This window comes from Falco cherrug, chromosome 1, assembly GCF_023634085.1.
Source record: "Falco cherrug isolate bFalChe1 chromosome 1, bFalChe1.pri, whole genome shotgun sequence".
Taxonomy (NCBI): Eukaryota; Metazoa; Chordata; class Aves; order Falconiformes; family Falconidae; genus Falco; species Falco cherrug.
In genome coordinates this window covers 73801888-73826378 of record NC_073697.1, presented here as the reverse complement: position 1 = coordinate 73826378, position 24491 = coordinate 73801888, and the positions used below count along the sequence as shown (strand labels likewise).

The following is a 24491-nucleotide window of genomic DNA, read 5'->3' as shown; positions in this document are numbered from 1 at the left end:
TCTTGAGTGCTGACAGGCAAGCAATGTTTGCTCCTAGTGAGATTTCCCAGTTAAGTCCTGCTTTTTAGTTATTCTGAGGAAAAGGTTCATAGCTGTGTTTCAGGAAGTTTTGGTAACTGTTTTCCTCCTATTTATAAATAATTCTCAGAGGGAAGTGTAGGTTGGTTTGGTGGTTTGTTTTTTTTTTTTCTTTCTTTAATGAGTTACAGCAAGCCATCAGAAAAGTGGTATTGTTAGGATTTTGTTATATTTTTGTTTCACTTGAAGTGATTTTCCTGTAGTGTTTTTCTCCAGGAGGCCTTTGCAGTTCTGGCTTTCATTTCCTTATTTTTAATGGACTTCCGTGGTATTCATGGTGACAGTCACAGATACTCCATAAGCACTGCTGCATAATGTAGCAAAATGGGTTTTTTCTGTTTCTGTAGTAATATTACCCACTGTGGGAAATACAGTAATGATGCTGTATTACTTGCAAAGTATTTTCCATTAATGTTCTTGATATTTCAGGTGGCGTTTTATTTGTCAGAACTGATTTAGTGGTTAAGCATAGGATTTCTAGTTCCATTTCTGGATTTGCAGCAGGCTGGCTTTGGCTTTAATGTTTTATTTCCTAAAACTAAAAGTTTCCTCTTTTTTGTCATGCAGATAACCTTTATTGACCTTTCACACAGTCAAATCTGATCTTACTTGATAGCTGTTGAGGCTCTGCAGACTTCAATAAAAGATACTAAGAAAAATGAAGTATCATGGAGACCGTTAAATCAGGGGTTACTGTTACCAGTCACTTTTTAGTTCCTTTCAAATTAAAGTGTCTGTGTTCTTCTCCCAAATATTCTCTTGCTGTTAAGAGCCCCATAGGCAAATACTGATTGTTGCACTTATTTTTACATTTTGGTGATGACATAAATATGCTTTGAACTGGTAAATATTACTTAGGTTTTGGAGTGTGCACAGGTTTCATTTCCCAAATAGAAGTTTCCTACAACAAAATAAAATGAGAAGAAAGGTGTGCTCTTGGATGTTCTGGTGCAAAACGCACTGTAGATTTTCAGTGCCCTGTAAAATAGACCTGAGAGTTTAATCTTTTAATGCTGCTCTTGCTTCAGCATTAGAGGTAAAATCTAGCTTTGTCTGGTGGTTGGATAACAGAGCACCGTGAACATCTTGATTTTTACATCCCTACCACTGCTTCACATTTTCTGTTACACTGTGCTTTGGCCTGACACTGAAAAGGATGTGTTTCAGTGGATGTGTTCTGATCTGAACACTAAGCCTGAAAAATAATAAGAGAATTGGAAAAACTGTAGGGATGGTTTTGTCTTAGAGGAGGAGCGTATTGGATCAGTGAACCTGTTAGTGTGGTATCCAGACCTGTTGTGGCTGGTATCTTATGATTCAGCAGGAGGGAGGGTGAGAAGTAAATCATGCCTCTAGTAACCTCTGTGTGGTGAAAACCTGGATGCTTGCACAAGAGGTGTGGGTTTGATTATCATAAACACTTGTAACTAATAATTGAGTTGGGGTTTTATGGGCATATGTCTATATTTAGGGATATATATCTATCAACATGACTCTCGTCCCAGACAGGCTAACAATATCAAGGGCTTGTGCTGTGTGCAGATGAAAAGTATTTTCTCACATTGACTTTTTTTTAAAAAGTGCACTTTCCTCCAGCTTTGTGCAGGGGTATCCCCACTTTCACCTAATGCACAGTGAGTTGTTCAGAAAAAAATGTCCATTTTCTTTACTTCTGTACACCTTTCCTGCTTTTGACAAAGGCTCAGGTCTGGTGCAGACCCTGACAACTTCCAGTTTGAGACTTGAGATAGGAATTCTTGAGGATTCATCTGACAATTCAGTTTGGTCACAGCTGAATCTTTATTCCCACCAGATTGTCTTTGCAGTTGCTAATGTGCATCTTCTGTCAGTCACAGAGATGCAGCAGTTTCAGGTGTTGAAAGGACTTTGATTCCCAGCTGGGGCAGAGCCCCAGAGGACATGCTTCCCACCTGACCTTGTGGTGCTTCTGGTGGAGCCCTTCTGTATTTTAGCCGATGCACAAAAAGTACTGGGAAAGGAAAATTTCCCTTCTCTTCCTTTGATGAGTAAGGAGATTTGAGAGACTTACCTCTTTGTTATAAAGGTTTTGAACTGCTCTTTTAACCTCCTGCATTTGCTTGGTGTTTGCTCCACAATACTCCTCTGTCTTGTGTGTGACCTGACACCACCGGCTGCTGGTGGAGGCATCAGATCCTTGTTCTCCCCATCCCTGAGGCAACTAATCAATACAAGGGAAGTGTTTGATGCTGCCCATTTCAGGGAGCTCTGAGAAGCTGGGCTCTAGATACAGATCATAAAGATGAGAGCAGAGGGAGCAGAGCAGGAGGGAAACAATTGTCAGAAAGAACAGCATGTTTCAAAGGATGAGGAAGTTTTTAAGGAAAGTGTAACTTTTGGGAGAAGCAGCACAGAGATGTTAGTGTTGGCTCTTATCTGAATCAGAAAAGACTGCATTATGGTCTTTTCTGCAAAAATATAAGGTGACAAAGACTTAGCTTTGCTTTTGGTCTATGAGAGTTTAAAACCAAGACCACTAGCAATAAATATATAGTGACAAAATAGGAAGGAAAAAAAAAGTTATTGCAAATATCTCAAGAACGCTTTGGGTAGTAATTTGCCCACTTAAACAGCCAGGCAAGTTTGCTCGCTTGCCTTAGATGTTCAAAACAGAACTCATGTAGCTACAGTGGGGGAGTTGTGCCCGTTTGAACCAGAACAGAACCTGGACATATTTATTTATTTTTCCTTAATGACAACTTCTTCTCTTAAAATGAGTAAATGATTCATATTCTTGCTTATTTTCTCAGTTTAGGCTAAATTGCACTTGAGGCTAACAAAGTGTTTGTTGCATAATTTGTAAAATACTGGTGCAAGTTTGACTTTAGGTTTTTCCCAGCATTCTTGTGGACTCTGTAAGTTGAGTGTAGTTCGTCTGTTATAATGAAATTTGTACGTGATTTCAATCTGTCTTACAGTTAAATTCAAAACAGATTTATATGCTTTCATATTCTGGGATCCTCAATATTCCTCTTAATGCCTTAAAACTTTTAAGCTTATCATGTCTGCAGAGTATTTTCCCCCACAGTTTTGGCAAGATTTAATTTCCTAACACTTATAACTCTTACCAAGATACAATAAAAATACTACTTAAAAAACCCAAACCAACACAAAACAAAAAATCCACAAGGATTTGATGTTATTTTTATGTGGGTGTGGCTGAGCACAAAATCTTCCAAAATATTTTTTAAAAAAAAAAAAGTGTGAAATTTGGAAGGTTATGAGCCATTGTCTGAGACACACATGAGCTTTATAGAGAATTTATGTCAGCAGGTGAGACTGTTTTGAAGCTGATGTTTGATGTTGCCTCCTGTTTTCAATAAAATCTTCACCAGACAATTACATGGGTTTTCTGAGTGGCAATTGTTTTGGGGGCTTGCTTTTGGGCTAGTCTGTTGTTTGCATTTAAGCTGTGACTGGTTGCTGCTGGACAGGGAAGAAATATCTTGGCAGAAGGAAACAAATTATGGAAATAATGTGAGATTCAGCACAGGGGACTTTTAACACTCCCTTAATGCTTTTTGGAGGGAAAATAACCAAACCCAGAGTAGTTAGTCTATTGACCACATAGTAACCTTTCTAACTACTAATCTTCTATGTGAAAAATGGAATGTGGAATACATTCTTAAAATGTATTACAGAGTTTAGAAAGCCAAAGTTTTAATGAGCACAGTGACTTCAGAGATAACTAATGCTTCTCTATTATTAACGGATTATTTTTCCTTCACATACAAAGCCACTCCACATGAGCAGACTATAAGTTTCAGTGACACGTGAATTCAGTAAAATACATGTACTGGGCCTAAATATAACAGTTTTTGCAAGTATTTGTGTAATATTTTCCACTCAAGGCCTCTCAAGTACTGAAACGTGTAAGTGTGCCTGCTGTCGATAGTGTTCTTTGAGTCCCTTGGCCGAAAGAGTAGCCAGGTACCTCCTTTCCAAGTTTTGAGGGGAAGGTATGGCTTGACAAGTCAGTCATTTTCCACAGTCTTATTAACCCATAAGACACCACCTCATTAATGTGATAGTCAAGTGAATGCTGGGATTAGTATTTTTGTGTTGCGTCTCTTGAGGCTGCCTACAAAGGAGCAACGTTGAATAACTTAATTACAAAGAGAGTATGGTTGTGGGATTTTTGGACCTCTTAGACTTGGATGAGGGGGGTTTCCTACAGCAGGAAGCTCCTAGTGCAATTTGAGCGAGTTGGAGCAAGGGCAGACTGAAGTTCCTCTAGTGGCAGGGCTGCTAGAGTAAGGTGACACGAACAGGTATCTTGGGCTAACGTGGAAGTTGGAATGAAATCAAGTTTCATCATGACTTAGGTAAACAACAACCTCATTAAAAAAAAAAAAAAGTCTAACAAAATCAATATTAAATCTCAGTTATCATTTAGGATGTATTTTGGTAGGAAGTGGGAATGGAGAGAAGAGAATTAGGTGTGTCATGTAAGTGAAAATTGTTTTTTGCATTCCTAAGCACTTCTGTGAAAAGTTATTAAGGTTGCGGGTTTTTTGGTTGTGTGGTTTTGGGTTTTTTAGGATCCAGGAAAATTTCAGAACTAGTATCTTAAATGAATGAAATCTATAGGTCACTTTTTTTTTTTTTAAACACAAACAAGTGATCCTTACTTACATTACTTGTTAGTGAAGTATTTATGACACATAATGTAGTTGGTGCGTATAATAAAGAACAAATAACACAGATTCTGTCATACAGTATATAGAGGTGAGTGGAGATTGCATGCCAATACTAAAATTAATAATACATCAATTCAGTGTTGTTACCGATCGTTTCAAATGGGAAGGGACAAAGGCTGGAGAAATCAGGACTACATACCATGTAATCATCTGGTAGTATCATCTGGTAGATTTATGTTGGTAAGGAGGATGGATTCCAGATTTGTATGTGTTTTTTATACTAGAAATAAAAAAAAAATGCATTTTGCAATAAGACAGTTACAAATTTGGAATTTCTCATGATGTGGAGGAAAAAGGGTTCTTTGTTTAATGAGAAGGACTTAATCTGCTGTTAAAGATAATGGAGCCTGAGGCATTTTCTCCAGGAAGGCTGCTAATACAGTATCTTGCAGAGCTGGACCTGAACTGTTTCTGCCGTAAGCCAGCAATTAACAGACACAACACACCCTTGATCAAGATCTGAATAAAGGACATGGTGAAACTATTCTTTTCGTTTTCCTTTTCTTTCTTTGCAAAAGAGAGATGAAGAAGGTTCTAGTTTGCTATGTGGCTTTGAGAGTTTAATTTTATGGCAAATTTTTATTTTAAAGCTACATCTTTAATGTTGATCATGGATATTTTTCCTGGCTAAGATGGGTTTTTTTCCCCCTTTTTTTTTCTTTTTTTTTTTTTTCCTCCTCAACACATTAGCACTAGAGAATGTCTCCTTGTTAAGATGAGATATCATAGCTGCACACTGTGAATGAGGCCAAAAGGAAGAATGAAAGTGAGCCCGAGTAATTGCAAACATAATTTATTTACTTTTCACTACCCTATTCATTGTGCAATTTGCCCAAATGATCTTATTTTTTAAAAATGTGAAGAATTCATCTGATCCTTTTCATGATGCACCACATTCCTGCTGTTTGGGTTTTGGTTTTGGGTGTTGTTTTTTTTTTTTTTCTTTAAACAGCAAAGACGACTCCTCTCATGATGAGTCACCAAATCATTAAGTTACCTCTTGGCATTTCAGCATTTTTCCTTTTTGTCTCTCAGTCTGAGTCAGGTTTTGTTTGGTTGGTTTTGTTTTGGGGTTTTTTGGTGGTGGTTTTTTTTTTTTTTGTTTTAATTGCTCTTACTAAAAAGAATCAGTCAGACCATGTGGTTACCCATTCCGCTAAAGATGTGGAAGTGAAGGTACCGTATATGCCAGAACAAATAGTGCTGCTTTAGGTCACTGTAGATTGCTAATGGTCAGGCAGGGAGGCAAGAGGGAAAACTGGCAGAAATGAGCAGAAGACCCAGCTGATAATTGGATTTCTGTGATGGCAGGTGTGGAAGTCTTCTAGTGTGGGCTTAGGGAACTCTTGCAGTTGCAATCATTTCAAACTCTCTGTACCTGTAGGGCTGGTCAAGCCCATAGGAAAGACTTGGGGGTAAGCAAGGAGCAGCCCTAGTGAGAGCTCTCCAAAAAACAGGTTTTGTGTATGTGGCTGGTGAAGACGACTATGGGATGTCGTGTATGGAGACTAGAAGATGGCCAGCACTACTTTGTTGGTTTCCAAACCATGGTACCCAACCCAAGCTTTGTATAACAACACAGAATGTTTTTCAGGACTGTGAAGAAATGCTTTCTCACTTTTGCATGAGACTGCAGAAATACTAAGCTTTCCACAGGTCAGTGACACATTTTTCTTCCTTTTCATGGATGTTTCCTCTTGGAGATAGCATTTGGCCCAAGGTAAATAATATTGGTCCCTGGTCTGCTTAATGTAAATTTGGTGTTAAGAAAAAAATGTCTGGAGAGCTGATCTTTTGATTTTTGTACAAAGAGATTGCCCAAGAAGTGCAATTTACAGTGTGGAGACCAGTGTTTCACATCATGTATTTCCTAGCTCCAAGTCAAATGCACACCTAGAAACTGTTGTAGGAAGCAGCTGAGACCCATGACTTCCCCGCTCCGTGCCACCACCCCACCCCCCCAAAAAAAACCCTTCAAGTAGTAGACTATGGAGTTGCACCTCCTCACCAACATCGTCCATAGAACAATAATCTGGAGGATACAGTTAGTGTGCAACTGCTTGTGATGAATGTTTTCTGCAGGCAGTGAGCCAATGCTTTCAGAGTTCTGCTATTTCAGGTAAATAATTTAAATGTTCCCCTGTTCCCCCAACTCTGTTCTCAAGTAGCAGATTTTCTGGCTAATACCTTTGAAAGCGTGTGTAGGTTCTCCTGTGAGAATGATGGCGATTTGTCATTCACAATCTCAAGTGAAACTCTTCTACCCGTTTCTAGTTTGACCTGTGCCACCCGTCCAATGCCTTCTTGAAAGTTCAGAGACTTGTTAGCTTGCATGTAAATTGTGGTGCTGGTGACTTTGCACATTTATTTTAAGCAGTATCTGTAGATATTGAGTGAAAGACTTAAGGAAACAATGTAAAGTTGGCCACAGTTTATCTTCACATCTTAAAATAACACAGATGCCTCAGAGAGTGGCATGATCTTTAGTGACATTTTAATTCTGTTGGCACACTTTGGAATAGCCAGCTGGGGCATCACAGGCAGACTTCAGTTTTAAAGCCTTGTAGATACCACCTAAATGCCAAACTTTTGACTAGCAAAATAATGCATTTATATGTAGATATATGTAGATGAAACACGTGGTAATCAGAAGTGCCTCACAGTGTATGCCGGTAATTGTGAACAGCTGCATTGTTCTAATGCAATATTTTGTTAAAAGTTTTCTTAACTCTTCGACGCCCCAGAATACATGTCTTTCTCTGGTCTAAATATTACTCATGGGTTTATATCTATGCTTTTTTTTTTTTTTTTTTTTTTTTAGGATACAGAGAATCATTTGGGATGCATTAGTCCTTGATTATATTCTATCAAGGGAGTGGAAAGTATAAGCAGACTCATAGACACTTAAAAAAAATAATCCAACCCCATTCTCACACAGCAAACGAGCAGTATCTCACCCTGAGGATCTTTGCTTTGGTGTCTGAAAACAAGCATCACTGTCGCAAAGTTGTGTAGCGTTTGTGTGTGGTGTCTGATATGTTGCACCGCTTCCTTCCTGCAGGCTTTAGCTGTATCTGAAATATACAGTGCTGCTACAGAAATACCTCATTTTCTGTTTCAGCTTGATTACTGTTCTTTGTATACTGTTGGCTGCTCATTGCTCAAAAAGGGGAAAAAATGCCTGGCCAAATCTTGATGCAGTTTACAAGGGAGTAGGCGAGAGTATTGAAGGGCAGGGCGCTTGAATGTGTCAACATGAGCTGTCTGGCTCCATGTGTTAGGCCTACTCCCTGGCCTGTTTCCATGGAGTCTGTAATATAGGCTCTGCGAGGCATTTGTTAAAAGAGGTAATGATAAGTTTAGATATGGCAGAATTATTATTTTTTTCTTGGAACAATCGTGCCTCTCTTAGTGGGTAATAAATTACTTCTCAAATTTTGCCTGCTCTGTTTTTATGCCAGGTACAGTTATTAAGTTAGAGCCTGCCTGGCCCATGCGGGCAGTCTGAAAATGTTGCGTTTGATTCACTGAAAAATGAAAGCCTTTAAGCTGTATGTACCAGCAACTTGATCCAGTAACTGGACAGGATTTTATGTGGTATGAGGGTATGAAACACTCAAAGTTCTCCTGTCAAGTGACTGAACCAGAAGTTGAGAGGCATCAACTTCTGACAAAATCTTCTTAGTTTCTTGGGGGGCATATTTTTGTTAAGAAATACATAGCCTGCATATACTTTATGCCTGCATAAAGCTAATCAAATATGTTATATGACTGAGATGACAGGGATAGTTTAATTGATCACTTTCTGTATTTGTTTCCCTACAAATTGCTTCATTTTACTTTTATTTAAATAGCCAGAGGTATCTGTTTTGTGCTTATTACTTTATTTTAAAAGCATTAAACGTAGGGTGATTAATTAAAGATGAAGATGAGAAAATTGAAGGTGACTTAATCGTTATGTTGTAACAAACCACTAGCAAAATGGAGACAAGAATCCTGGAGGTGCTCTAGCCTCTCCTAGCGTGCCAGTGCATAGTTATACAAATAATTGGTAGTAACAGCTATTCTGTGCCTGTTGCTGAGGCATGTTTTGTGCCAGTGAGTGTTTGAGGACTGGAACAAAAAGTTGAAGAAATTCTTTCACCATGATCTAAACCAGTCTTGTCATCATCGTTGTCATCATGCTATCTGTGTCTTGTTTTCCCCTTGGGGTTTTTATTAGAGGAAGCCTGCAGCAGCCTCCGATTCCACTGCAGAAAGTTATGTCATACAAAGGAGACCAAGAGCAAAGCTGTTAATTTCTCAAACTAGGAAATACAGGGAAGCCTGTGTGAGGAGCATTGCTTTGGCAGTCTGATGTCCTTCGTGTGCACTGTAATTTCCTAAGTGATACAGAAGCACAGATCTGACTTTGACTGCATTACCAAATTACAGACAGCCTGATTAAGAACTTCTTGAGGCTGGCATGACTGTACCATTTCTAGTGCTTTGGGATATTGAGCAAAACTTTTTTTCTTTCTTCTTCTTCCCTATACTGGTTAGGTAAAGAGAACTGTTAGTAGGAAGGTATCAGACAGTCAAGAAAATGATCACTCTCTGCAAATGTTAGGCAAAACATTGTTGCTGCTGCTTTTGAGTCTCCAATGCTAGTGTTAAGTCAAATGTCCATTGAATTCAATAGTTTAATGAGACTGCTAGAAAAACAGCGAGCTTGAAGAATAGCTGTTTGACCCAGGTCCAAAAGTTTTCTGATCAAAAAGTTTCTAAAGCCCTGTTGGTTTGCTTTCCATAACCTGAAGTAGCCTTGGGATTTGGCAGTGGCTCAGCATGTGCATGTGCAGCGATGCTTCCTGCGCTCCCGGCCAAGTCCAGGTTGCATTTTGGGAAGTTGAAACACTTCTTAGATATGACCTTTACTTATGAATTTGAATAGTATGTGAATATATTTGAGAGTGAAACTTCTTCAGAAAATGTGGAGGGGTGTATTTAATATAATCTGGATTGTGTAATGTGCTTTAATGGCGTTTATTTAAAATCTCATTTTAAAAATTCTTCTTCTGTTATCCCAATGTTAGGAGTGGGAAAAGAACAGTTCCCACTGTTTGCTCTACTATGGGTTCCATATAGCTCAGAATCTGGTAATGTACAGGTTGTTTCCCTGACCCAATGATGCCCAAGTCCATCCTACCTCAGTCCACTGTGTGATCGGTGTCACTTTTTCCTTCATAAACATGCATCTCATTGTTTGGGTGCCACAAGTGATGTTAGTTGGCTCTATTTACACTTTTGTTTTTCATATACAGAATATGGCCCACACCTGTTGCTTTCCTTTGAAAAACCACATCTCTCTGACATGCATAGTTTATGATGCTAACTTGCAGGCATTCTTTAATTATAAAAGGATATGTGATGATCTGTCAAGGGACAGTTGTCTCTAAATGGATTAAAAGAAGCTTACTCAGTTTAAATACGGGCTGTGCCCTTCATACGCTGAAAATAGTTCAAGTTAGCTTGAACTGGCTAAATACTATACTTAATACCTGTGCAGGTAACTTTATTTTCTTGATTTCACATCGTTAATTTTTGCGCCTCTGTGAATGTGGGATGTAAAGAATAGAAAAAACTCGAAGGTAAATATGTGAACTGACTGGTGGTGTTAGAGAAATCGTTCCTAAGCATCAGCTCACAGGAAAGAATGAGACACTTTAAATAAAACCTGTCCTTTGCTGGTCAAGATCATCTCTCAGCTATTGAGAATCAAAATGGCAGTGTCCTGACTCATCAATAAGGCTCTTGCTACCTTCCTGTAGTAACGAGTGGGATGAGAATAAGTTAATGATTGGCTGTTCGGAAAATAAATATCTTCCTGAAAGATAGCGGTAGTATCATGAAAGTCTAACAGCATAAGAAAGATGGGATTTTTGGTAATGTTGGGAAGAGCAGGCAGGTTTTCAGGAATACAGGATTTTCTAGAGGTCTGAACCAAAGCTACATGCAAGTTGAGAGCCACCACTGCAGGTTGAACTAGGTATGTATCTGTCACACCACCTAAAAGAAAGGTGAGTAGTAGCTGCAGAATCAGGCATCTATTAATAGCTGAATCACACAGCTGCACCATTTTGAGGGCTTATTTTCCGCTCTGTTTTTGAAAAATTACTGCCTTTGAAAAAATCCAGGGTATTGTCAGTAGAAAGTCATGTCTGTGGTGCAGAACCACAAAACCCCATGAAATAATAAAAACACATATTGTGCCTGTCAAATGTTGCTTGCTCACTTTCGTCTTGCCTTATAGCCAAAGTAATGTTTGCAGCATTCTGAAAAATCTCACAGGGTTTGTAAAAATCAGATGTTTTGTATCTGTTTTGCATCAGTGAATAGTTGCCCACAAAATCAGTTAACTGCTGCATATGCTGTGAGCATGCTGTGAATGCTATTCCTGAAGTATTTTGAGCTGAGGATAAAACCTACTTTTTCTAAAGGTAGGCTGCAGGAAGGGAGAAGTCTTTATTTAGGTGGACTAGTCGGAATCATGTGGGATTATTATTTTTTTTTTCTTCTTTCAGTTGTTGCAAACAGCAGAAGAATTACAGCACTCTGCTTTATGCACCTTTACTTAATGAATGTGGAGTTTCCAGTATAATTGGTTCCTTGGCCAGTTTACTGACTGCAGGAATTAGGAGGTCACTGCTGCTGTTTGATCTTTCTTGCTTAGCTTTTGCAGTAAACAAGATAATTTCCAGCTCCGGTTTGGACTCTGGTGGTGGTTGTTTGGCTTCCCTTTCCCTTAAAGGTGTGGCCAGGCTAACTGGAGGTCTTCTAGATGCAGTACCTGGCAGTTTCCTTATGTCTTTAAAATTGCAGTTGTTAGATATCTAAAGCTATAGTAAACAGCCATGTCCAGGCATAAACAGCTTTTCTCAGCATGTTAGACCTGCTGTACGTGCTGCTAAGCCAGTAACATATAAACAATACGCGGAAATGATAAAGGGCAACAAAAGCAAGGACATGTAATAGAAAAATTAACTTCTTCTGGCGAGTGCAAGTTCATTAAATTGATCCTGTAATAGTTCTGTAATGTGGTTTATACTGCTTCAGCTCTACTATCCACAGCTGCCACCCCACCTCACCCCCCCACCCCCTGTGATGGTGTCCCCTTTGGGGGGGGCTTGGGGGAGCCCTCCTAAACACACCTGCTGCAGTGAGGACTGGTGCAGGTCCATGCTGGCTTTAGTGTCCCTGCAGTGGAAAGGCCTGTGGTGGTCCTTGTGTCACAGCCTGGCCCTGGGCTTGTGCACGTCAATGTTTGTCCCTTGCTGCAGGGGTGGCATAGGAGAGAGGTGCCTGAAGGAGCAAAATGGGAAAGAAAATTTGGTTGTTTGGTGGTGGGTCACACTCAGCAGTCATACAAATGCTTAAAGGTATTCCTGACCTTAACTGGAAAGAATAAAAACCATAGCATATCCTATTAAACCCAACAGAGTTCATCATTTTTGATGTATTTAGCATCATGTTTCTTTATTGGTGACTCCTGCCATGCCCCTGGCTTTTCTGGACCAGCCCCAGAGTCCATGATTTTCCTGACAGCCACGCAGTTGCTGCAAGCTCTCCTCATGTCCATGTGGTTGAGTTGATAGGAGGTAGGGAAGCAGCTGGGATTTGGCCAAAGACACCTGGGCAGTGCTCCTGGGGTCTGGGTGGGTGACATTGCTTTCCACGCTGGTGACCTTGTGAAGGACATGGCTCCTCTTTGTAATTTCTGCCTGACGCCTTGGAAACAGCTTTAGTCTCATTTGGTTTCCAATATGTTTCTCAGATTTTCTTGAAGCCATGGATGGGTGAGACGCTACATGGAGGAGAGATGTGCTTGGCCCCCATAAGAATTAAAATATAATAATCTAATGGCTCTCTAAATTGCCAGATTCTTCATTTGAGAGAAGAAATGTTGATATAAATGCTCATTCCCAAGGATGCCTTTAAGGGGCGGTGGGGGAATCCCAAAGACGGCTATGTTGGGGATTGGGGGCTGGTTGTCATGAATTTCCAGTTAAAATAAATATGCCTGCTCTTTCAAGGATATTTGGGCTATGTTTTAGACAAAGGTAATTTAAACATTAGTCACCATATTGAGGAAAGCACTGGAAAAAAATAATATAATGTTTATTTTGGGATCTCCTAAATTATAACCTAGATTTGATGACAGGCTGAAGTCAACATGAAGTTGAGCTGTTTTTGCTTTTTTTTTCTTTTTGAGGTCTTTGGAGGACTGACTATGTCTGCAAGTCATTTAAACCTAAGCTTTTCATTAAGCTGGCTTTTTTTAAAGGGTAGCTTGCTGTATTACAATTAGTATCTAAAAAGCATTTATAAGGAAAATCAGATGTATAAATTCCTCTTTATCAAAAGCCCGGGTGTAGTGGTTGTTTTTGTCCTGTTATATGCACCTAACTGTTATGTGGATAATGTTACTTGGCACAACAGCTTTAAGAAAGCTTAAAGAAAAGAAAAAAATCAGTTTATAACAAAGTGTAAGTGACAAACATTACCTTCAGTGATGCAGGTAATTTCTAAGGAGGTCTTATATACAAGCCATTAGTTTTCCTATCACTTGTGAGTAGCCAAGCAGTGGCAGGATGGGATTGGTGCCTACTGAGCTCCATCATTCAGACACACTGAGCTACCCCTTGTGTGCAGGCTGCTTTATAACTTTTCTGGGACCGAGGGCAGGGGTCTGCCGTACAGGGTGGTAAGGCTCCAGCCGTACTTGGTGCTGGGGGTGCTTTACCTGTTGGAGCTCTAATCAGGGGAGTCATGGGCAGGTATGGACAGATGTGCCCCCCTAGTCCAGTGCTGGCCATGTGCATGGGCTCTCCAGGTTTCTAAACCTTCTGCCTTCACGGGAGCAAGAAGAACATTTTTAAAAGTCTCTGGTGGTCAGAAGATGAGATAAATTCCACAGTATTTTTTTCTTAGGTTTTTTTTTGGGTTTTGGTTTTGCTTTAATAGAATAAAATATTATCTGCCTGCACTTAAACTCTCTTTACAAATGCATTCAGTAGGGTTGCTACAGACCACAGGAATGAGACTATGAGCAGTGGTTGCCTTTGGGAGGTCTCGAAAACAACTAATCCTTTGTGGGTAGGAATACCAAAGCAGAGGGCAGCTTGTTTCTCTCCTAAAATGTCAGCACTGTTTATTTTAACACATAATGATGAAATCCCAAACCTTATTTAAATTGAAGAGGGGGACATGTATGTTTGATTTGGCCAGATATCAAATAGCCAGTAAAGCAAGAACATAATTTTTCTTGCTTTTACCTGACCTAGTGCTTCACTGTAATCTGGTGTGCTGGGGGAGTGCACAGTGTGAGGGTGTAAAGGTATTATATACCATATGTAAAATGCTGATATGCACATTATGTTAATTCTCCCCGTTTAAACTTACTGAAAGTGTAGAATCTGTTGAGGGTGACTCATGAGCTAATGTTCCCAGGCTAAATATAGTGAGGTAAGGCGTTAAGTATTATCTCGAAGTACTACTATGTTAAGAAATAAATACCAATATTCTTAGTGTACTCCATTAAACATACTTCATCAAAGGGCATCAAGCCCAAAAATTATAAGCTGTTTAAAGTGGCTTATCATGCTGAAGAGTTCCTTTTCTGAAATTTTTCACATGCAAACAGAGCATCCACAGAAACTCTTTTCAATGTTTTGTTCATGCTGAGACAACCGTCTCCCACTGTTTGCATCTTAATGTTTGAATTATCATAACTTTATGAGCTGCATTTTGTAGGGCAAGAGAAGAAAGAGTACATTTGTAATGTAAGAATTAATTTCCAGAATGAGACGTTCGTACCAAGACCCTTGGAGATGTATGGTATCTGAAATACCATTATGCATCCCATCTTCTCTCCCTTGTATTGCTGGTTTGAAGTTGCCATTTGCTCCATTAAGTGGGCAGTGAGCACTGTTGTCTGCATTGTTTGATTGTAATTAATATTCCCATATTTGTCATAATTTGGTATGTTCCACTAAATGAATACTAACATAATAAACTAAAACAAAGAAAATGACTTAAGAAATGTTGGGAGCCATCGGTTGGGATGTTAGCAAGCATGGTGACTGGAATACAGATTTGAAAACATTGCCGTGTTTCTTAAGGGGAAAAAAAAAAAAAGTAGTAATCTCCTTTTTGCAATGACTGCAACAAATTCCAGTACTTATTGAGTAGTACCTAACAATAATTTTTAATGCTTTGCCATGCCTTGGGATGTGAGGGAGCTTTTCAGCTTCAAGGCCACTGGTGCTTGTCCTGGCAAGATTGCTGAAGTGCTCATTTACTGACTGGTGTTGCCCAGGGCAGTGTGTATGTTTCCACAAAACTGTGGAAAATGTAGTTGTATGTTATATTAGTGTATATAAGGCAGCCATTTCTGATGGTGTATGAGTTGCAACAAGAAGCAAGCTTAAGAATGTTTTTGCTTTTCTATTGTTGTGAGTCAGAACAAGGTTGGTAAGAAATGAATTATGTCTGTGATAGAGAAGGGTCTAAAGGAAAAAATATATTTATTTGGATTGTTCTTTTTTCTGTACTTTAAACTGTATCTGCATTTGTTTTTGTTCAGATAACCCCTAGTGAAAGTCGTGGCTTGTTATATATGTTAAATGTTTTCTGCCTGTCATTTTTTTCCCCCCATGATTTGGCTAATTTACAAAAAGCAAATTCATTTAGCTTTCTGCCCTGTCAGCTCACTATCAATAAAATGAAGCAAACCAACAGAACTGCAGACTACAATGGCAAAACTAAAAAATAGTTTTTTAGAAGGAAGATCTGACCAGGAGCTTTTCAGGGATGTACTATCTGCTGCCTAAACCTGTATCCTGATTGATCAGCTGGGAAAAAGGAGTCAGTTTTGAAAATGGGGGTGGGGGTGAGCAGAAATCCTTTCTTCCTTCCTTCTATTAAAAAGGTTCAGTTCAGAACAGCAAATACAATTTTATGGAAAATCTTCCAGCCTTGACTTTGTTTGGTGGACTTGGCCGTGTCGGGGTTGTGGTTCGACTCAATGTTCTTTAAGATCTTTTAATGATAAACCTAAATTAATTTATAAATTAATTTATAAAATTAATTTATAAATTCATTTATATAAAATTCATAAAATTAATTTATGAAACCTAAATGGTTTCATGAAGGTCTTGCAGCTTCTTTTATGAGCAATCCTCATAGTTACAGAGATGTGAAAACCCCAAATGCAGTACCTGTGTTGATACTGGTATTTTCTTCTCCCCTTGTTTATAGAGGGGTTCATAAACACAGTATCTTGTGAATTTTTCATTGAGTTCGGCATCTGCTTTTTAAGTTATAAATACAATATAGTCCCTTTACTAAGGAGCAGAAGATCTGGGGATGGTGGGACTTTAAATGGAATTTAGAGGAGAGATGGCTGCAAAATACCTCTTGGATTTTAGGTTCAATGAAGCTTTAGGATTTATTGACTGAGGGTTTGGACCTCTATCGTATGGTTGTACACACAGAACAGCTGAGACTTATAAAAAAAAATATCCTGCTTTGCATTGTATTTATTTCCATAATGCTAATTATTGAGATTACAGTGGTTTTGTTGATGATGGGTCTTTGGAGATGATGTATCAAGTTGTACTCATTGCAGAAGCATGAAATACTGGAGCTTTAGCTTTATTAATGGATTTTTCCAGTTATCGGTAATTTTAGAAGAGTTGTGTTGAATTGCTTCTGTGTTCTGGTTTTCATTTTTTTTTTTGTGGTTTTGTTTTTTTTTTAATGGGTGAAATACTTGGAAGAGGAATGAATAAAAGGAGAATTTGAAGAATGAATAGTTTCTGCTGGACACAGGGCTTACAGCAAAGAGCAGACTAATTCATTTTCCTAATAAGGCTGCACTGGAAGTTGGAATGTTTTGAATTGCATTAAATGTCATGAGAGTATTTATCAGCCTGTGGTATGTTTAGAGAGCAAATTTGATCATGTTTGGTTGAAATTAACTGTTTATACAGGCTAAATATAGGTAGGTTTTTTAATGAAAGGCTAAACATCTTTGATGTAGAAGCCTGTGAAAAAGCTTTGTGTGCTTTCCTTTTCAGTATTGGGCTGTCAGTAAGTGATGGCTGCCGCTTCTATTTTTGTTGTCTATAATAATTCGTATGAAGCTAGAAACTGTAACCATTTGCCAAGGTCTTTTGTGTGAGTTGTTTATAGTAAGCATTTATATTGAGCTTTTATGTCTTTGCTTTGTTTGTATGTTATTGAAAATATTGCATAAGCTAATATACTGAACTGCTAGTTTTAAATCATTTAGAAAATAGCCTGCTTTAAGCCATCCTGCTTTTCTAGTAAATGGTAAGAGCAAGTGTGTTATCTCATTTTGAAAGCCTTTCCAGTCAGCTATTCATAACACTTTCAAAGTGACCAAACCAGCATGAAATCCTAATATGTTTAATTGTGAGGTGGCAAACAAAGTGCTAACAACTGAGAAAATGTACAAGATTCTCCAGTTGAATTATTTTTTGCTATGCAATTTAGTAGCATCTATCAAAATCTTAAGGGAAATAGCCCTAAAGGAAGTATTTTCTTAAATGTATGTGTTGGCTGTGTTTTGCTGTTCAGCTTTAAGTGCGCATTTCCTTTAGTACTGTCTTGTCTAACCACTGTGCATTTTTCAGATTTAGATCTTGGTGGCTCAGTTTGCTGGGCAAGCATTTTCTTTACACAATATGGGATAAATCACAGATTTTTAGTCCTATTACGGCCTGAAGTCAACAAGGCCAAGTTAAACTGTTTCCAGTATGTCTGGGACACACAAATTTATGTCCTTGTTTCAAGTATGTTTGAGGGAAATAAAAGTAATGTCATGCTGTGTGACTCCGATGTTAAAAGAACATTGGGAATTTTTCAGTTATCGAGGCTTTTTTTCACCCTTTTTTCCCATTTCTTCTTTTTGTATGATGTTTTTGAAGACTGTTTTCAGGTCATCTTGAAATAGTGGTTTGAAATCATTTTGCTGTACTGATGAATGCAGAGCAATCTCATGCATTGCAAAGTCAATTTCGATTATTTTGTAAAAAGAAAAAGGTTTAAGTACGTTCCTTTTATGAAACTGAAATGACAAGGTCCAGCATTAGCAAAGAGTTGTTTTTTCTCAAGCATGAAACATGGTAGTTGACTTGAATAATGAATATTTTTCTATTTCTTACTGTTAAATCAGCTTAATAAATACATAAAACATTCCAAGTTACTTGGAATAATTGTACCTAAGATACAGAGTGAGATGCATGTTTCCTTCTAACTCTGGTCTTAAAAAAGAAAGAAAAGTTTCCATATGTATTGGCTTTCTTTTCCTCTTCTTGCTTTTGTTGGTGCAAATTGACAACTCTGCAATTAAGGGTGATTAATGATGCACCCCAGTGCTTTGGAGGGCTGGAGGTCACCCTTCTCATAGGCTGCACGCTCTGTGGGAAAGGGGAGCACAGACCTGTTCCTCAGAGCAGACAAAACCCTCTCTCTGTTGAGAATTACTGTTGATGTGGACATAATGTGTGTCAGCAGCAATGCACAAATGGTGAAGGCAAAGTGCAGGAGATGATCTTGTGCGCTGCTTTTTTTTGTTTGTGTTTGGTTTTTTTTTTCCCCCGCATAGTGTGTGGATTCTGTGTCTCTCCCTTTTTGGCTACTGGACCTGCAGCAGGATTGCTTTGCTGGCATCTGATGAGCCCTGAGGGCCAAATGGCTTTCACAGAAGGAGTAAACATTTTGAACATAATTAGTTTAAAAAACAAAACCAAACCAAAAACAATGGAGGAGAAAAAAAAAAAAAGGAAAATAAAAAAAGTTTTTAAATGTACCAAGTGTGCCTAATCCAAATATAGCTCTCCATGTTTTCCTGGTAGAAATGGAAAAGCTGGTTTGTACAATACAGGTGTGTAAAGTTGTAGCCTCTGTTAGCTGATCTCCAGTTAAATAAACCTTTTTGCCTCCCTGACAAATTATCTTTTTGAAAATGAGAATCCAGCATCAGTGATTCAAACCCCTCTTTAGAAGCTTTGTCGGAAGCCGAGGTTGTGTGATTTCAGGCAGGATGTGATTGCCGGTTCTCGGTTCATTAAGGATGCCAGCTTTTCTGAGCAGCTACCAAATATGGCCAGAAATGTTTTGAAATGTGGCAAGAAGCCACTTTTCAACTGAAACAACATGAAAAGACTCAAGTATATAAGCAGCAATGTTTGCAGACAAAATGTCAGATATTTTGCTGGTTTGTGTGTTTTGTTTTGTTTGTGTTTGTTTTTTTTTTAATTTTGTGTGTGTGTCTGTATGTTTGCATGTAAGTATATGCAAATCAGGAAAAAAAGTAATCCCAAACCAACCAAATGAGATGCCTTTACCTGAACATGTTGCCAGTTCACTTAAGGTATAATAAAATCTTTCCATTCTTTATCTTCTTAATCCTTTCCATTGCGATACTTCCTCTCCTTCCCACCACCCCATAGCAGTTTCAATGCATCCATTGTTCAAAAGAAATTTTTTGCCATCTGCTGTGGAGTTCAAGTGACACTAACCTTACCTTTGAAGACCAAAAACTGTGCCAAATGTTTGTATTATTTAATTTGCTAAGTACTTTAGAAGGATTTTTGTTGTTGTTCTAAAAGGAAGCTGTTTTAAGCCTGAATGAAGTTCATGGTATATTTAAAACACAATTTATCTGACCAAAGCCTTTGAGTTATGTGACATAGTTTCTTTTGAAAGGAAGGAAAACAATAAGCAAATTGAAGCTGAAGTCTCATAACTGGTGATACGGTATTATGAATTTATAAATCAAATAGTACTTGATGAGAGATGCTAGAGTTCCTAATGTTGTATCTGGATAAATTAATCAAGTTTGGGTTTGCCTTTTCCTTATATTAACAATGATGCTGTAGGTTTGACTGGAATGCTTCTTGTTTCTTTTAGAGGAAACAAAAAGGAATACTTTATATATCTGTGGGTGGATGTGGTGAGCTGGAACAGGGAAATGCTTAAACATAAAATAACTTGGGTTTTATGATTATGTGTATGTTTTTCCTCTTCCAGAGTGGCTTCTACAAAACCTGATCTTGTCCATGTACCAAAGGTATGCTCATCATCACAACCAAGAAATGTAGCATGTGGCACTAACTGTTATTACCCATCTGTCAAACCCTGTTGATAAGCACTGTCATTCAAACTTTTCTTTCAATATAACACGCCTGATTTCCATGTTTTACATAAAAGTATTGTGGTATTTGAATCTTTAAGTGATTTCTGCTTTGCTCCCCCTACCCCTCAAAAAAATATTGAGACACCTGGCAAATGATTATTAAAAAAAAAAAGTTATCTTCCAGATCATGGAACATTTTTTAGAAAGACATTGCAGAAGTTTTTACTCTGTTCCAAAGTGGGAAACTTTAGTAGGGTTTTTTTGGTGGTGGGGTTCGTTTGCAGGTTTTTTTGTTAGTTTTAATGGGCACTGAAATCTTTGTATTTGAAAGCAGCTAATCTAAATACTACAGTTTCAGAGAACAATTCTCCTCACTTTCCTTAAAGCTCCGGGGAATTATTTGTTCTCCATTCTTCTAATGTTTTGTTTTCAAGTAACAGTTTCAAACCCCCCTTTCTGATATGAAGGCTGTTTGCAAACCTGAAAATGCTTACAAATGGCCTGTACTTCAAAATCCTCTCCAGTGGAGGTAAAGATTGTATAGTATATTACTGTTCTGCTGACTGTGATTTGAAAGGCCACAGTTCGGGAACCGCTATGGTAATGCATAGTTCCTGGGGAGGAAAAAAAATTTTGCATTTTTTTGAGAGTTTTGATCTGACAAGTGTATATGAAGATGTTGGAGCACACTGATGGAGTGCAACTGGAAAAGTTCACTGAGCCTGGAAGCACTGGCCTCTAATAAATGAGCTCCAGTGCTCTGGTTCCACTCCCAGCGGCCCTGTCCCCAGATCGATACACGCTGTGTGTGTGTACAGGCGTCCACGATGCTTGTGTGTGAGGAATGTGTATATCTCAAATGGGGTTTGAGAGGTGGAATGTGGATTTTTTTTTTTTAATAAAAAACCACTAATTTTTTCCACATGAGTTACCTGGTGGGTTTTACAATAGAGTGATTCTTCAGTCTCTTGAACTTGATTTGTGGGGTGTCTCTTTTGGGTATGATGAGAGGAGTTAGCGTTATGGGATTTCATATTGATCGTGCATGCTTGGATCATTTTCCTAAAAACGCATGGCTTGTTTTTTTTCCGTACATCTCACGGCTGCAGTCTCCGTGAAGCTTGCTTCTGTGCTTCTTCATTTCACGCTAGGTGGGTTATCTCCCCTGAGAGCTGGGAAGATCCCTGCTGAGGAATGTGCATGCGTTTGGCATGGTTTTGTGTGTGTCTTTTTTGTTTTTCATCTCACATAGGGAGAACCTACAGAAGTAGTTAAGCCTGTGCCCATTGCCTCTGCTGTTGCACCCAAAGTCACTGCCACGGCGAGCGTGGCTTATAATAAGACTCCGAGGCCATTTGGAGCTGTAACCTCCTCCAAAGTCACCTCCATCCCATCACCGTCCTCCGCCTTCACCCCAGCCCAGGCGGCAGCTCCATCCCCGGCGGCTGCCGCCCCGGCCCCGTTTGCTGCACCTGGACTGCATGTTAACGCCAAGCCTAACGCTGAGCAGCGGTCGCCTGTGCCAAGCGCTGCTAAACCTGCAGTTAATGTCCCACGGCAGCCCGTCGCGCACAATGCCGCCTCGAGCGCCTCGGCCGGTGATGGCGCCCAGGATCTGGCTGAGGGGCCGCGACGAGGATTCAGAGAAAACCAGGGGGAGATTAAACAGCAAAATGGGTAGGTGGGATTTTGTTTTTGCTGTGAGGGTCTTTCCTCGCAGGAAAAAAGCCGGGCTTGTTTAAGGGCTAAGCAAAAGCTTGGAGGAGTCATTTAAGCCTCAGAAGCGAATCTCTGAGGAAAGGCTCCCATTTTAAAAGCCATGCTTCCAAGGACCGAGCCAGCCTTTCAGTGCTGACTATTTTTTTTTTTTTTCCAGAAGTGACACGTCAGTCTGTAGAGTGTCACAGCTAAATTGAATCAGGACCACAAAACGCTTTACACAATGGGTTGTATCGCAATGTGTTCCAGACCTTACAACAAGCCGGCTGTTAATTTCAATGTCCGTGTCTCGCTGTGTATTTTGACTCCTTGATATAGTTGCTGAAAGCAGCAGGCACTCCAAAATGCAGAGCGGTCTGGCAAGAAGGGTCAGCGGGTGCTGCGATGGCTGGGAACGAGATGCTTTGAGAGAGCAACTGTGGTGCCGGCAGGACCACTGAATAAAGGTCCCAGAATGGAGCCAAAGGGCCAGATGTCATGTTATTTCTCTGCACAACACACAAGAAACCTTAAGATGCATTAAGGGAAGCTGTCAGGGTTAAGCAGATTTTGTGCACCATTATAAAGTAAATACCTCACCTTTAAATGTTACCTTTACCCTAAAAAAGCAACACAGATTCAAAATTTGAGCAGTTTTCATGTTCAAGTGTAATTGTTTATGTTTAAGTGGATGCGGGACACCTAACATTTAAGGAACTGTAAGGCCACATAAAAGGCTTGTACTGTATCTGGTGTAGCATCTAGACAAGTAAATAATAGACTAGTGAATTAAACTGAGCCCAGCAGCAATCCTGGGCACTCAGACCTGCGCCGCCCTGTTTTGGCAGCATGCTTTTGGCCGGTGCCACCTTGGGCTCTCCCAGAAATTCCTGGGCAGGGCTGGGGAGCTGCAGTGCCCCAGGGATGGTTCCCAGTGGCTGCTGCGCCACTGGGAGAGGCGGCGGCTGGGTGCAAGCGGTCCCATGCCCCTTGGCCTGTGTGCCCAGCAGCATCGTCCGGCGGATTGAATTAAGTAACAAAAATGTCAAACCTGGGCTTAAAACCTAAAAGCTGTGGTTACTGTTTCCCATCCCTCAAAGGAAAAGGGCTGGAGGTTCTCGCCTCTGCTGTTCTCTCAGTATATAAAGTGTATGAAGAACCCTACAGAAAGGCAAACATCGACATCAACTAGGATACAGGATAAACTGCAGTTTCAGTTGAGCTTCTCATGCGGAAAAAAAGCTTTTTTTAGGTACCTATTCCCTTTATATTGCAGTATGAATGTTTTCCATATGTGGACTCATATAATGCAGTCTGTATGCATTTTATATAATTTTTGTATGCATTTATACTGTTGTCATGGTAATTTCCAGCCCTTTCTTAAACAGATGATGGCAGGCGTCCACACTGCCTAGAAGTGGGATGAAATCTGGAGATCCCAAGGACTTGCAATGCTGGTAGACTTGTTGAATACACTTCAAGAAACCATCTCTTATCTTTCCAAGAATGCTATTTTAGCAAATAAGTGAGTAAAGAGTATTCAAAAGCAGCAATTAGTACTGAAAAAGAGGAACAATAGCAACAAAATTATGTCTCCTGGAAGCGCTGCAGGCATAGAGTAAGCACTTGACAATCAAGATAGAATGGCTGGGTGAGCGTTATGTGCCCTGTGTTATGGTGAGGGGATGAATAATACTGACTGAAGAGTACCACAGCTGGCAGGTGAAGAAATCCCTGTTTCACTGCCAGCCTTGCAGAACTAGTTTGGGAAAGCCTGAAAACATTTAGAAGTGTAAAAACCTACTTTATTTTGCCACCTTCCTTACAATAGTGTGTTTGGGCTAACTGTCTTGCAATCCTAAAACAGAAAACAAAAGAGCAAACAAAAACCTCTAAAGTGATTATATTGGTTTGCTGCTACACTACTTAGTTTTACTTAGAAAAAATACATTTCTACAGTTATGCTTAACTATCGCCCCAATTAAAATGAAAACATTTGGACATGAAATTTAAGAAACATTGATTTTTGGAATAATCGCTCAGTCTAATTCCATTTTGTTTCTGTGCTTTGCATTACTTTTTTCTTCTTTTTTTTTTTTTTTTTTTTTTTTTTTTTAGAAAATAAGACAGCTTCTATCTTGTTCATAGGTAACACTTTTGAGTAAATGCAGTTCTTCAGACATGTACCTTGTTGTACTCAGAATTTCCTCCCTTCTTGACTCCCCTCAAACCACGTTCAGGATACAAACTATTTGACTTTACTTCAGGATGGGGAAGGAAGTTTTGTTTCCCTTGTTTAGTTCTGGCTCAGAAAGAAAGCAATTTGCCGTCAGTAGGCTGTGTGCAATTACACTTTTATTGAGACCTTCTTGCCAGCTCTTGCATGAAAATGTGCCTGCTGCTTAAAACAGGTAAGACGTCCACAGACTTTACTCAATTTAAGCTCAGCTGGGCTAAATTTTTCCCTTGTAGGTTCTTTTGATGATTGTAAGTTTGACTTACATGATATATGGCTTTACCAGAGCTTGGATTTGGAAACTCCTTTAATATTTCAAGAAGCAAAGAACATATTAACACATCAAATACTTTTTTTTTTTTTTTTCCCTTGCAGATAACAACAGTGATAAAGTTAGTATCAACAGCACTGGAGCTGAATTATGGTCGTTCTTCCTGTTGGAATAACCAGCATGTATTCTTGTTTTGCAAAATTATGGCTCTTACAGAGTTTTATATTTAAATTTTGCAAAACAGCTTCGGCTTTTCTTAGTAAC

The 24491-nt window shown here is 39.2% G+C and overlaps 1 protein-coding gene across 9 annotated transcripts in view; it reads left to right on the top strand.

Annotated features, from left to right (window-relative positions):
* Positions 1-24491, top strand: part of PDLIM5 (PDZ and LIM domain 5) — a 132997-nt gene that overhangs the window by 52588 nt on the left and 55918 nt on the right. For 5 of the 9 annotated variants that reach the window (XM_055721915.1, XM_055721993.1, XM_055722072.1 and 2 more), the window contains 2 exons: positions 19917-19956; positions 21275-21699. In XM_055721915.1, coding sequence (XP_055577890.1) covers positions 19917-19956; positions 21275-21699 — 465 coding nt within the window. Of the gene's footprint in view, positions 1-19916; positions 19957-21274; positions 21700-24331; positions 24349-24491 lie in introns of all 9 variants that reach the window. The other 4 variants (XM_055722273.1, XM_055722473.1, XM_055722198.1 and 1 more) reach the window with 2 other exon arrangements.